This window comes from Phocoena sinus, chromosome 3, assembly GCF_008692025.1.
Source record: "Phocoena sinus isolate mPhoSin1 chromosome 3, mPhoSin1.pri, whole genome shotgun sequence".
Taxonomy (NCBI): Eukaryota; Metazoa; Chordata; class Mammalia; order Artiodactyla; family Phocoenidae; genus Phocoena; species Phocoena sinus.
In genome coordinates, this window is record NC_045765.1 from 116,152,592 (window position 1) to 116,168,059 (window position 15,468).

General features: G+C 35.7%; 1 protein-coding gene across 5 annotated transcripts in view; it reads right to left on the reverse strand.

Annotated features, from left to right (window-relative positions):
- Positions 1–15,468, reverse strand: part of TNPO1 (transportin 1) — a 91,284-nt gene that overhangs the window by 33,749 nt on the left and 42,067 nt on the right. For all 5 annotated transcript variants that reach the window (XM_032629148.1, XM_032629150.1, XM_032629151.1 and 2 more), the window contains 5 exons: positions 13,047–13,153; positions 10,966–11,099; positions 9,504–9,585; positions 6,428–6,550; positions 3,743–3,861 (listed from right to left, as the gene is read on the reverse strand). In XM_032629148.1, the coding sequence (XP_032485039.1) occupies positions 3,743–3,861; positions 6,428–6,550; positions 9,504–9,585; positions 10,966–11,099; positions 13,047–13,153 (565 nt within the window). The remainder of the gene's footprint in view (positions 1–3,742; positions 3,862–6,427; positions 6,551–9,503; positions 9,586–10,965; positions 11,100–13,046; positions 13,154–15,468) is intronic.

The following is a 15,468-nucleotide window of genomic DNA, read 5'->3' on the forward strand; positions in this document are numbered from 1 at the left end:
AATAACCTAGTGAGAAAAGTATCATGATCCCTATTTTACAAACGAGTAACTAAAGCTCAGAGAGGTAATATTATTTCCACAAGGCCATAAATGTTAAGTTTCCTTTCTTTACCCCAGATGTAAAAATCTCTGTCCACATTAATGTCCTCAGTGTTTGCTGTGGCTTTACTTCAAATAGTCACATGCTTTAAGACACACTAAATAAATATGTATGAAACCAATGTTAAGCACACCTCTACTTTCAATGAGGTAATTTTGCAAGCCCTCATTAACCAAAGGAATACTAACAGTAAAAAGGAAGCAGTGGGATTTCAAATTTGTAAAAAGGAAAATATGAGCGACCCAAACTTTCATGTTCAAAGTCCTTCTAAATTCTAAAATAGATTAACGGTAGTAATTCAACACTGTAGCTAGTATACCATAACTAAATAAAATTATAACACACAGAACCATACTGTGTAAGCTACAGGGATCTTGCAAGAGAACCAAGTCCATTTGGATCACCAACAGTTAAAATAATTTATGATATTTGTCAATAATTTCACAAAAATGATGAGGATGGATGGCAGACCATAAAATATTGAAGAGTTCACCTGAGGTGAGGTAAAGAAGTAAAGACAGTGAGCCCCATCTATTCTTTGAATCTTTTTAAGATGAAAGAAACTGCAGCAAGCTAAAAAGTTAAGGCAGCAGAGAGGGAAAAGTTTAAAGAGAGAATTTATCTATTTGATAGAGTGAGGTCCTTAAGGATAAGAAAAAAACCATGCTATCCAAGACCATAAATAGAAAGCCTGGTTAGGAAGAAGATAATCACATGAAAATGTATCTATAAGTTCTGGGGAAAACGTGAAGGGTCACCTGTTTTCCCTACAAAGCAGAAGTGCTCAAATTGAATGAAGAGAACTTCAGAAGAGTGATAAAGGTATCAAATAGTTGCTCTGGTGAATGGAAGATAAAAGCTGATCTGGAACAGGAAAAATTGGCAGATGGTATGAAGGGTCCACTTGATGTTGAAGACCATGGATTTCTATAGCCACCAATCCTCCTGGCAGTGTAACTTTTCCCAACAGTATTTAAGAAGTAGCAAAGACAGTTCAATTACTCCAGAGCAGGGGGCAGCTGGAGGTTTATGGTCAGTACTGTTGATTTGTGGATCATGATATCTGTGCCAGATAGAGAAAGAATAAGATGATGTGTAGGAAATAGGGGACTGATAAGGTGGGGAAAGTCAAAAAGTGAGGTAGGAAAGAGATATTGGAGTTAACTGTGACCACGTGGCAATATGGCATGTGTCTGACAAATTCCAATCATACAAAGCAGATCATTATTTTTTAACAAATCTAACTCTTAAGAAGCTTTCTCCTGAAGCCTCATGTAGAAACCAAGAAGAGAATTTTAATGCAACATCATGGAAAGCCAATGATGTTAATACCAACAATGAATGTTTACTGAGTACTTAAGTATATGCCAAGCACTGGGTTAGTTGTTTTACATGGATTAATTCATAAATACGCCCCAGGAGATATTAATGTACAAGAATAAAGGTGGAAAAAAAATAATTCAGGGAAAGAAAAGAAGACCCATTCTACCAGATAACAAAACATATTAGCAAATGTTCAATAATCAATAGAGCATAGTACTGGCTAAAAAAAAAAAAAAAACAGAAAAAGGAAAAGGAAAAACAAGAATACACGACACAGCCCAGAAAGATAAAAGAATTTAACCTTACTCTTTATTACCTTAATGCTTTCTATGTGAATTCATTTTAATAAGAAAGATCTCATCACATTAACAATTTTGATTCCTCAGCAAACATTTTTTGCTCATACTAAACAAGAATCTGGTTAACAGATCTAGGAAAAACAGTTCTTTTACTGTGTTTTTAATCTCCGGATCAGACTGATGTTGATATTTTCCCATCCTCACAATACATTATTCGAACCAAAAATAAAAGCAGTCTTGTTTAATCTAAAAATGGTTCCCAAACCAGTGGTTTGGAAGACATATAAATCAAATCCATTTATCACTGGAATGGGTTGTTTAATGTTCGCACATAGCACACAACTAAATGGGAATTGCTGATCTTTTAGCCTGCTACCAAGTTCTTGGTTGCTTACCAATGTTTAGATTTTATTAGGGTAATGAAAGAGACCACCAACCTATAACTGCTCGTATCATCTCCTAATGTTACAGCTTAGGTTTTCATTAATAAAATCTCTTCAGTTTTATAAGAATGTCTGTTTATGTAACTTTTAGGATTATATGATCCTATGGTAAGAAACAAGCATATCATAAAACTGGAATCACAAATCAGGGAGAAGAGAATAATTAATATATGAATTTCCTAAGGGGGGAAAAATCCATTTAGCATATCACCTTGTACTTTACTCCCAAATAAATTCTAGATTGACTGGAATAAGACATAGGTGGCTTTGTTTTCTCGGTAGGGAAAGAATTTATTGGAAAAGAAAAGGAACTTAACTGACTACATGAAAATAAGAATATCCAAGTACCCTAACTTCTGAAAAAAATGTGACTCCACTAATACAACAACATATTAAAACAAACGGTTTTGTTTTTTGCTCATCCAGAGGGCTAAGACTGGAAAAATTATGATTAATGGATTGCAAAAGTTGTGACAAGATGGGACCCTGCTGGTGGGGTGTAAACTGGTATAACTTCCCTAGAGAACTATGTGGAATATTTATGAAGACGCTTTAAAATGCTCAGGCCCTTTGACCTTGGTAAAAATCACTTCTAAGAACTCTACTTGAAAGAAATCACTACTTATGGACAAAGAAAGATGCTCAGTCCAGGATTATTTATGAGTTTAAAATAAAAAGGGCAAACAACTAAACATTCAACAAAAGAAGAAAAGTCGATTATATATATATGGTACACACACCATGATGGAACAGTACTGAAAGTTTAAAGACTAATGACATGGAGGAAAGCGCACAACTTACAATAACTGAAAAGAGCCAACCACAAAATAGTAAAATCAAATATTTAAGCATCAACTATAGCCAGATGCCATGTACATACTACCAAATTTATTTCTTCCCAAAACACTCTGAATATATCACATTTGGTATATGGTACTAACACAAAGAAAAACATTAAAAGACAACACACCAAAAATACTAACAGTGATGACTCAAGGGGGTGGAAATCCAAGACATTTTAAGTTTTCTACATGTTAATTTTCTTTTATGAGCCTGTATCTTCTTTATTTTCAAAAGAACATGAGCATTACTTTTTAAAGTAACTGACTTTAATATATGAAATCATTATGTTGTACACCTAAAACTAATATGCTGTTTTATATCAAATTCAACTTATCTCAATAAAACTGGAAAAGATATATTAAAAAAAATAACTGATTTAACAGCATTCACTGGGTTAAAAATAGGCGTAACAATAGATTAACCAAAAATTGCATAGCATCACAACTAGTAGGAAATCCATGAGACCCCATAGTCAAATTATAAGATTATAAAAAATTGTGCCATGGATTATCCAAAATTAGTTATAATTCAGCATAAACTACCCTCATGTAATTTAGAAAACAAAAGTAACTGCTTCTTTAAAAATGTCTTTACTTATAGCATCGGTAAAATTAAGTCTTACTTCTTTAGAACTTCATTACCTGATGGCATAAGAATGTAACCTAAAAATATGAAAATGAGGAATCACTGCTAAATTTAACAACAAGGGAGTATTTGTAAGAAGGAACACTTACTTGGGAAGATGCCTTATGAGTACATCTTTGCATATTGGTTGCTCAGCCAAAGTGAGCCAAAATTCACAGGCTTCTAAAGCCACATTTTCATCTTGATCTTGGGTCCTCTGCAGCATGTACTATAAACAAAGGAGGCTTAGTATTAATCAGTTTAAATCATACAATTAAAAGAAACCTAATCTAATTTCAACAAGTTAACAGTCCTTTGTTATGGGTCTTACACTTTTACAGTGGTTCTCGACTTAGGCTTTGGATTTTTTAAAAAAAGCTTCCTAATCAATTCTGAAAAGCAGCCAAACTTAAGAACTACTGCTTTAGAATGTTGCCTAATGTAAAGTGTCCAATTCATATTTATCTGCTTCTATATAGGCGTATACTGTTTCATGAAACCACTGAGATTTTTAAAAAGTATTAATATTCAAACATTGTCTTCATAGATGCATCAAAATAAAAAACACCATTAAGGGGCTTCCCTGGTGGCGCGGTGGTTGAGAGTCCGCCTGCCAATGCAGGGGAGACGGGTTCATGCCCTGGTCTGGGAAGATCCCGCATGCCGCGGAGCGGCTGGGCCCGTGAGCCGTGGCCGCTGAGCCTGCGCGTCCGGAGCCTGTGCTCCACAACAGGAGAGGCCACAACAGTGAGAGGCCCGCGTACCAAAAAAAAAAAAAAAAAAAAAAAACCATTAAACCGTTCATAAAATGGACAATCATTTTTATAACATAACCACCCAAGCTGTCTCTCACAATTACAATTACCCCTTGAACAGTGAGGTTGGCATGCCAACCCTCCAAGCAGTCAAAAATCCACCTATAACTTATAGCCAACCTTCTATATATACGGTTCCTCTGTATCCAGTTCCTCATCTGCAGATTCAACCAATTTTGGGTTGTGTAGTACTGCAGTACATATTTAGTAAAAAGAAATCTGGCTATGAGTAGACCCATGAAGTTCAAACCTGTGTTGTTCAAGGGTCAACTGTATATACTTCCACATATTTAAAAAGATATATAGATATTATACAATTACAAAAATTAATTTTTTTTTTAATTTGGAAAAAAGTTGTGGCATTTCTTTGTCAACTATATAATTTCTAGTTGCCAACAAAATAGGTTTATCATGTCCTTCATGTCCTTTGAACATACCAAGCCAAATTCCCTCTTAAGTTGGAGGTACATTTCTGATCTTCAAATCTACCCTTCTTTTAAAAATCTAACATCCCAGGAATTCCCTGCAGCCCAGTGGTTAGGACTTGGCGCTCTCACTGCCAGGGCCCTGGGCTCGATCCCTGGTCAGGAAACTAAGATTCCGCAAGGTGCACAGCGTGGCCACCCGCCCCCCCCCCCCCACCGCAAAAAAAACCTTACATGCAAAAACAAAATAAACATAATCAAAGGCATGAATTCCCAATGTACCTGGGACTGAATCTGGGGTCAAGTGATGAATTCTTGAATGAAACATCTCACACGTCAAAATACAGCAACACAACTGCTGTGACAGGCTAGCCCCTACCATGTTCTACTACTATGCTGGGTATTGCTGAAGAAAGAACTGTAGCCTTGTAAATTAGGTTCCCCAGCTGTGACATGGCAAATGATTATATGTCTTTCTTAACTTTCTGGTTAACCCCAAACTCTCACTAAACTCTCAACCAACCCCACCTGATTCTTCTAAACACTTTACAGAGAGAATATCTTTATCAGAGAGAAAGTAATTTATCCCCATCTTTTGCTGCTACATATCCTTATCACTACAACTATCTTTCCTAATGTTTTAGAAAGGGAGTTACTGAACATCATGAATGCTAGCCTTCTTCTAACTGGTCTTAGATGCCATCCTTTAAGTACAACTGTATTCAGCAATATGGAAACCAGGTATGACTGTAGCAATAATGAGTATTGCCCAACAAATTACTTTGTCCTAATAATAATTATATGTTATTATGTATTCCTTCCTTTAATTACAACTATCTATGCTCAACATACTTACAATATCCTAGTAAAATTATTTTAATCACATAAGGACTGAAAGAGAGCCTTTTAAAATCTAAATGGGGGCTTCCCTGGTGGTGCAGTGGTTGAGAGTCCGCCTGCCGATGCAGGGGATGCGGGTTCGTGCCCCGGTCCGGGAGGATCCCACATGCCGCGGAGCGGCTGGGCCTGTGGGCCAGGGCCGCCGAGCCTGCGCTCCACATCAGGAGAGGCCACAACAGTGAGAGGCCCGCATACCGCAAAAAAAAAAAAAAAATCTAAATGGTCTGCTAGAACTCACTATAATGGTTACGTATTTTCTATTCAGAAATTGTTACCACTGTTACCATAAATCAAAAGTTGATCAGATCAATTTACCAGTTAACGGGTCAAAAACAAACTCTTTTAAGTACTATAGTTTTATTGGCCTAACCCATATCTAATAAATACAAATAACCTAAATATTTCTTAGTTACACTGGTTAAAAGCTATCTACTCCTTTAAACAACGTTCCCCTCTATAACATCTTATATCTCATGAAAGAAAGATCGCCATAAAGATAATTTTTAACTTTAAGATGATAACTAATTTTTATAGTCCCCCCCGCAACAAATGTGACAAATAACTTGGAAGACAGTGGCTTCACACTATACGTTTTGTGCCCAACATTTTTCTTGAGGCGAAGATGAGGAGAAAGCCTTTAAATTGCTTGTATTACCTCAACTATATTATGCATGTGAGGAAGCAGGCGATCCATTCGAACTTCAAGCAACATCACAAGTGCCCGGCACACATTTTTCCGTACCTCTGGTTCTTCATCACCAGCCAATGCAAAGAGATTCTATTGCACAAGAAATATTTTCTTCTAGTTAAGTATTCCAACATACTAGAAAGGTTTATACATAATAACCAATAATCTGCAAGGTGGCAACATTTAAAGAAACCCTAAGAAGATACTGTACAAATAAAGGCTTATGAATTAACTGGCCCTACTAATACTTTATAGCATTAGATTATAAAGTAAGACAGACACAGGATGATAACTGCCAAAAACTATGATTTTGGTAAATGATCTAAAGCCATTTTTCGGAGTATGGGTGGTTGCATCTTGAAGTAATCTTTAGTTTATGAGAATAAAACCATGTCACTAGGACACAGGAGCGTTCATCCAGATCACCCAGAATTAGAGATAATCATTAAAATAGTTTGATTTACTCTTCAAAATTACTGTCTGTTAAAGAGATTATTCCTACCAATACTGATTCTTAATAGGCATACATTCTATAAAAGCACCAACAACTGGGAAATATACACTGAGTTTCCAACAATGTGACCCTAAACTGCTGTCGGTCACTGAGTCAACTATTGAAAAAATGGTAATAGTAGCAATCGATCTTATGCTGTTAAGTTTCTCTACAAGGTTTAAAAAAAAAGTGAATGAACAATACTGTTTCAATTAACCTTCTCAACTCTAAGATGCTGCTACTCAATTTTACAAGTTTAGACGTTATATAACTTGCTAGCAAGTGGGGGAATCTGAATTTGGTTTTCACGAAATCATGGGTGAGTCCACACTCATTTCATTATACCAACAAGCCTCCACTAGAAAAAGCTGTCTGTTGCAGAGGTTCAAGTGGAGATGTCAGAAGAAAAAACAATTAAGCCTTCCCTATCTCACTCCTGAGGTTTTACTTTATTTACACACAACATACACACACATACTGAAAGCAGTAAAAAGATGATTAAAATAATTAAGTAAAATCCAATGTGTCTCATTGTCTCTTCCCAGGACCACAGAAACATCTCCAGAGAGATGAACCTGAAATCATATTACAAGAAATGGGTAAGACAATGGAAAAAGTTAAATATCAAATGTGACAATATGTGAAGTACTGTTGTAGTAGCATTTTTAAAACTTTCTTTTCTTCAAGTCCTATCTCTACTTCTGAGGCTTTCAAAACTCTGTAGTTGCTCTTTTAATTTTACATGGTCAGAAAGAATACGGTTTTTCCAGCACGTGCTGCTCATATAAATCCTTCGTGAAATATGATGTTGTCTTAAATATGAATATCCAGTTTTGCCAAGGTATGTTATAGCCATGTATTAGTAACCAATATACTTTTCATCAGTACCAGCACATGTAGCAGGCATGATTTCAGCCCCCGATAAAAACACTGGTGACTGAAGCAAACTAACCAGTTATTGATTTAGCAAATAGTTACTGAGACCCTACCATGTGTCAGGCGCCTCCTCTGGAGGTTTACTACTCTTACAGGATGAAGAACTGGGTGAATCTTACTGGATTACCAAGTAGCACAGAAGTGTTAATATGGTATTTAACACTAATGGAAAATATCATTAAATGTCAGGAAATGTTCTTGTTCCACTTGCTGAGTATGGCCCTGTGGAATTTTTATTTTCAGAAAGAATTTATTTTATTCTAAATTATATTTCTGTATAAGATGCTGGTATGTCTATTACTGTTCTCTTTAATAAGTCACGAGAGAAGAACACTAAGAGGGAATACTATTATAATTACAACAAAAACTACTACTGCTTCTAAAAATAATAGCAGTAGCTAGCATGTGGAGTGCTTACTTTGTAGCAGGCACTGTTCCAATTTATTTTTAGCCAATACCTTTTTTAACAATCCAACAAGGTAAGTCTATTATTAGCTTTATTTTATAAAAACTGAAAATACCAGTTAAATAAGGTGCCCAAGGTTAACAAGCTACTAAGCTGTGGAGCTGGGATTTGAACACAGGCAGTCTTACTCCAGACTTCTAATACTGTCCACTACCCTCTATACCAAACTAGACTGAAAACACCTTGAAGCATAAAATTTCTTTATGTATCCTTAGCACCAAGCACAGTGCCTGAGTCACAGTATGTATTCAGTAAAATGTATTTAAGATGCATGTTTTCATTTCAATTTTCAAATGGCTTGAGGATTCTAATGGCTACTACTTGTAGTCTATTGGTAAAAGATGTTTAGAAGAAGCTTGTCAATTTAAGTGATGAGAAAAAAAAAGACATAATTTTCCCCACTTCTTTCTTGTAATTTCCCAACAGGAATACCAGAAATATGGTCTCTGAAGGACTTTTTTTTTTAAGAAGAGCTGAAAAAGAATAGACTATTTAAATTTCATTTGATGAAAATAAAAGTGAAGTGCTAAAGGAGCTTTAATAATCCTTTCACAATCGCTGTTATCAAGAAGTTCTGAAAAGAAATTCTACTGCTTAGGGTTCAATGGCCAAAAAACTATGCTCCTGTTGTCTTTCTGCTTTTATCAAAAAGTTAAAAAGTACCATTAGAAATGCTCGCTGAGCTTTAACAGCCAATTTTCCCCCCGAAACTTCTCATTTTACACTGAAAACCAATGGAAAAAGAGAAGTACTATCCTTTTAATTTATACCTTCAGATTCTTTATCAAATTAAGTTTATTCAACCTCTTCATGTTTCTAATATCACAAATGAGCTGGAAGATTTAATGTCCATATGCAATTTGAACAGTATATTGAGGTAGAAATTTTTATAATCAAGATATTAAACACAGACATACCATAATCAATGTTTACACAAGTAAAAAACTCAGTGAGGAAAAGTACTTTTATTTTCAGTTAACGAGAATCACAAAGTTTATACTGTACCCAATTTTAATACTATCAGAAATAATTTAAATATTGACAGCTCATAATTATAAATTATCGTATTTATAAAATAAAACTATATGCAATGAACAGTTTCTAACCTCCTCAAAAATAAGGTGGGGTGGGGGGAGGACAAATCTTACCTCAATAAAGGAATCAATATGCAACATCAGAGCTTGAGTTCTACTGATGATAAACTGATTGACACAGGCAACAGCATGAGACCTAGAAACAAAATTCAAAATACACTAACTGAAGAAGCTCTGCTCCATTTACAGAAGACTGGCAAGAAATTAAACGTTCCTCCATAAAAACATTACAGTGTATGTACAGCCGTGCATGCACACACACACCCCCTAAAAAGAATGAGTCAAAATTCCCTATGTATTAAACATTTCCTTCCCATTCTTTCCGTGTTAAGTGAAAAATGCAGGTTGTGGAGCAATATGTTAATGCTACTAAGAAAGTGGAAAAGCGTCTGGAAGGACATGTTTGCTCCCAAGAGTGGGAGGTTGGATGGGGACATAATGGGAATTATTTTAGATTTTAAAATAATGCGTATGCATTCCTTCTGAAACTGAAAATGCGGACGGTTCTACAGCCTATGTGTTCTGACATAACCTAATCTAATCCCATAGCAATTCTTAATGGCACTACTGTTAAAAATATACCCATAATCTAATCACTTACTACCTCCACTTCTCTAGTCCAAACCATAATCTCCCATCGGGACTATGCCAAGAGGCTCTAACTGGTTTCCCAATTTCCATTATGCAAAACCCTACCTGTTTGACACACATATAAGATCACATAATATCCTTGTTCAGATTGCTCCAGTAGGAATCTGCCAAACGTCAAAAGGTAAATATTTTAAGCTTTGTGGGCCACATAAGACCTCTGTGGCAACTTTATTACCCACCCGCCCACTTCAACCTTTTAAACTATGAAATCATTTGTAGCTCATAAGTCACGCCTGAATTTGGCCACACGGGTCACAGCGTGCCGATTACTGGCGTAAACACGCCCCTGTAATGTGCTACTCCCTACCCCCTAGCTTCATTTCCTACTGTGCTACAAAATCGTTTTCTTCTGTCACCCTAAAAGGTTTCTTCCTAACTCCAGGGACTTTGTACTGTTGTTCCCTCTTAAGTATCTTGGCTTTGATCGTTCAGAAAGCCTTGCTACTTTACTTTGTTCAGGGTTTCTGCACAATTGCTGCCTGTGACAAAGAATGTGCTGCATAACACACCTGTGAATCACTACCTAACCCTTTATGCTCGCTATTTTTCCACAGTATGTGTCAACCCCGACAAGCTCTGCAACACACTGAATTTCAGCCTCACACAAAGGACTTTAAAAGCCTGACTGTTAACCATTATAAATGTAATTAACCATGTAGATGGTGGATAAGTGTCACAGTTAATGAAAATTTCAGCAGAGTGACATTTCACAGGCTGTCATTAGAGGAGTAGATTTCAATTATCAAGTCCACCTCTATAGAACAGCCAGTTATCTTCTGCCGATCGCAAAAATACTAGGTAGTGCAAAATAAGGGAGTGGTCAGGTTCTTATCAGTTTATAAATTAATATTGGCTATATAGATACCTTATTTTTGGACTACTGTGCTTGAAGAACTGTAAAAATTTAGGAATCATGATGTTGAGAGGACGATCTAAAACATCGCTATCTAAAATCTCAGCAGAATCTTCACAAATCTTCTGAAGGGCACCAAATGCTCCCTGTAAAAGACATTTCAATGATTAGAATTAAAAATGAAGCCATTTTAAAAGCAAATTGAGGAATATTCACTAATTTGTATGGATTAATGTTCCCAGTTTGCATAAAACCTGCATCATAAAATCCATACATTTAATCATCAGCTATAAGAGAAATTTATTATACCACTGAGTTATTTAAAACCTCAGTTTAAATATAATGGTACATTTTAATTTTAGCATTAAATGTCTTACAATTAGAATTTTGATCGTCAGGGACTGTAAATAATATCATCTAATTTATAAACTTAACTTCTGCAGTATTCTTCCCAATTTTACGTCAACAGTAATTTTTCTCTTATTAAATACCAGTTTGTTAAAACAATGTAACTATGTTTACGTATAAGTGCATTTAACCATTGTACCACTTCTCTGTTTGAAGCACAAATGGAGGTCTTATATTATCATCAAAAAATTATTTATATGTAAACCATTCATTGACAAAAGTTGTTAAAAGGGCAGGAAATTCAATTTGGTAATTTCCCCTACAACCACTTTACAACCAAGTGGCTTACCTAGAGAGCTCCTGTATATAATATCTAACCTACCAGTTACCTCAACCACCTACTTTACTCTGCTTATAATTCTATCAGCAGCATCCTGGGACTTATTCTCTACACTACAGGTTAATTTAAGAATACTGTATGACTTAGTAGCTCCACAATTTCATGATTATCAGTTTAAACTTTATATTCTTGGAAAGTGCTTGCTTAAAATTTTGGCTTCCTTTTATGTTATCATTATACCAAAGCACTATTTAAATTTTAATCAACTGTTACCTGATGGCTAAATATTATTATTTTAGTTTTTCTGTAACCTTCCAAGGCATTACTAGAAAATGTATATATGAGAATGCAAAGTTGTTTTCTTTTTCTTTGAGGGAGGGAGAAGAGTGACTTTTTAAGACTCCTTTTTGCTAGCTTTCCCTCTCCCTGGTCCTCTCTTCCCCAAGTCGGATCTGGCAACAAAATGTTAAGTCAAAAAGACCACCTGATTCCTTTTTATTAGGTTATTTTTGTACCTGCCCTGCCTCCAAGCCTTGCTCTTTTTTGAGAGGGAAATAAGTCACTGCCTTAAGAGAGGCAAAACACCTAAAATGATTTCTATTTAAAACAGATGTCTATCCAAACTGGAAGCCTGCTAATGAAAGAAATGGTTAAGGTACTCATTAAGTAAGAAATTATAGGAAAAAAAATCCATACAGATTCCCTTTCATTTCCCCAAATAGAAAGGTTGTTACTGATTTGATCAGTGGCAAACAAGAGATTATAATTAATATATAATTAAAACTATACTACAGGGCTTCCCTGGTGGTGCAGTGGTTGAGAGTCCGCCTGCCAATGCAGGGGACATGGATTTGTGCCCCGGTCCGGGAAGATCCCACATGCTGCGGAGCGGCTGGGCCCGTGAGCCATGGCCGCTGAGCCTGTGCTCCACAACGGGAGAGGCCACCAGTGAGAGGCCCGCGTACCGCAAACAAACAAACAAAAAACTATACTACATATACCTCAGACATACCATACAACAAGAGGCACAAAAACAACTTAGAGACACTGAAACTGCACCCACAGTCTGGGCATTTGGTAAATTTAATTAAGTCCATCTTCAAAAAATACTACTTCACCTGATTAAGCTTGACAATTGCTCTGCTGATTACACATACACAAGAATAGTTTTAAAATACAAAAAACAGAAGATATTTCCTTGTAGGAAATATAGTAAAGAGGTTTTATAACTTAACGGTCTTTAAACAGTAAGATACACGATCACTAACAGAAAACAAAAAGGTAACTTTAGGCTTCTAAGTTTTGAAGTTATATGTTTCAGAGGAATTATTTTTTCTCAATATTACCAATAAACATGAAAAGAAAAATAGAAAAGAAAAATTATATATGAAGCAAAAATCCTTACCTCACAAGTGTTGTAATCTTCAGAATCCAACAGGCTACAGAGTTTTGGTAAGAGGTCAGGCCAATTCTGCAATTCTCCCTTGGAGGCTATAGTTGTAATCAAAATACCTTGAAAGAAAACACACCCCTTTAGGAAATCTGACTGCATTATGTTAGATACTGCCTTGTGAACCACCACAAGCCAATGTGAGTGCCCACGTTTGCACGTGCGCGCGCACACACACACACACACACACACACATACAGTTTAAATGTTCCAAATCAGTGTACGACTTGCAAACCATGTCAACAGTAACATTCACCAAGGATCACTGTATCACCACAGTACATCTGTGGAAACTCCAACATAAATCAGATCCGTTTCTAATCCTGCTTGCCAACACTTCACCCTCTTTGTATTTTTAACAAGTACCTGTACAAGACTACAACCTGCTCTTCTCCAACAATAGTTCTACTAATTAAAATTACCCCTATTTTATAAAAATTATATACAAAAGAGTACAAAGAAATACACCAAAATGTTATTAGCAGCGCTTAACACTGGGTGATGAGTATGAGTCTGTTAGATTCAAATAAAAACACACAAAAGAGGTAAGAACAGCTCTCTGACTTAACCTAGGATCAAAGCCATGACTCAAGGCAGGGAGAGAAAAAGTAGATGAGCCATTAGCCCAGAACATTCCAAGGATGAATCACTGGCAAAGTGATCTTGGATCATGGAGGCTACTGGCACAGGCTGACTGATCATGTCACTCTGACTGGATTATTTCAACTGTGCTGTGTGGCTTAGCTGTAATAGCTAAGGATCATGCAAATACAGAAATATGTATGTAACACAAAAATTTTGTGTATTTTTCTCTGCCTTAGTAAATTTAGTATTAGTAACATAATGTAATATGCCTGGTGATTACAGATCTTTTAGCACCTTAAGAGTATAAACAGTAGGCAAATAATATGTAATTCAAAATACTCTGTATTTTTTACTCTGTAAAAAAAATTTAAAAGAGAAAAAGTTCTCTCTTCATAGTTATTTTGAGAATTCAGTGAGATAGGCACACAAAATGCCAGGCATATAGTAAATACTCAATAATTATTATTGAACAGCAAATTCTACTGTCTGTGTGTATAAATTCTCTTTTGAGTTTTCCAGTTAGTTTTGAGAAGGTTGCTCCCAATGGTAAAGAGTTAAAAAATGTAAAGAGTAAAGTTGTTAGCCAAGATTTACTCTCCACTAAAAAAATTAAATTACATGGTAAGGGTCTTAAAATGATAGCATTTTTAAGATATAACCCGTACAATTAAGTGGCCTTCTGGTAAGATCAAAAAGCAGCGAGACTAATAGATCTGTTCCTTCTTGCCATGTATTCTTTCCTGAAGTTAAGACATGAAAGAATTGAGGGAAAGAGAAATTTCTGGATCTGCCTAAAGGAAACCAAACATGTCTTAAAACAAGCAATAATAAAAATTAAATACAAACTAAAACTTGGTACTAAGAGTCTGCTGACATTCATGACTTCTGCTGAGAGAATATTAAAGAATGTTGACAGACTGACAAATTCAAATTAATTTGGCCCCATATAATCTCATCCACTCTCAAAAAATATTCTAATGCCAACGCAGTTGCAAAAAGTGAAAAATTGTAATTCTCAGTGTTTCAACAAAGATGGGAGTGAAAACTGGTGTGCTTGGCAATACCTATTAAAATTTTAAATGTTTAAAAAACACACTCTGACCCAGTAATACCACTTCTACGAATGAATTCTATAGAAACTTTCTCACCTGTGTATGAAATACATAAAAAGATGTTCACTGAAATAATAAAATTACAAACCATACATTCTTTAACAAGGAGAAACAATTTTACACCTCTCTAATGGATTACCACACAGTCACTGAAATGTGGTCCTTCCCAATACACTTCCCTTGGCAAGATTTACCATATGTACTGTTAAGATTAAAAAAATTTTAAGAAGACTGGTATACACTGGTACACCATCCATTTTACCACTGTCAAGAGTCTGGTAGAAAATCAGGAGTATATGAGGGTCCATGAGAATAACCTAGGGAGACCCTTTCCTCAAATTATAAATGCCCTCTACATATCCTATTTAAAATCAGCGTTAATAATGGCAATGTTTAATATTTGGAGGGAAGTTACAGAGCCTCTGCTTTTTGAGTAAGAGATGAACTGGGTACTTTTCAAACCTACCATGAGACAAAATATACAAAGGCAGAGAACTTTTAATGAAAATGACTGACTCATTATGGAGGTTCTTAACTGAATTCCATTTAACCAACCTGCCAGAGGAACAGAAGCTTTCCAGGTCCTTGTAAAACATAGCTGCTGAAACCCCATGGCATATGGAATCTACCCATTAGTGGGCTATTGTGCAGTACATGTCTATTTCCGCTTCTACCAGATG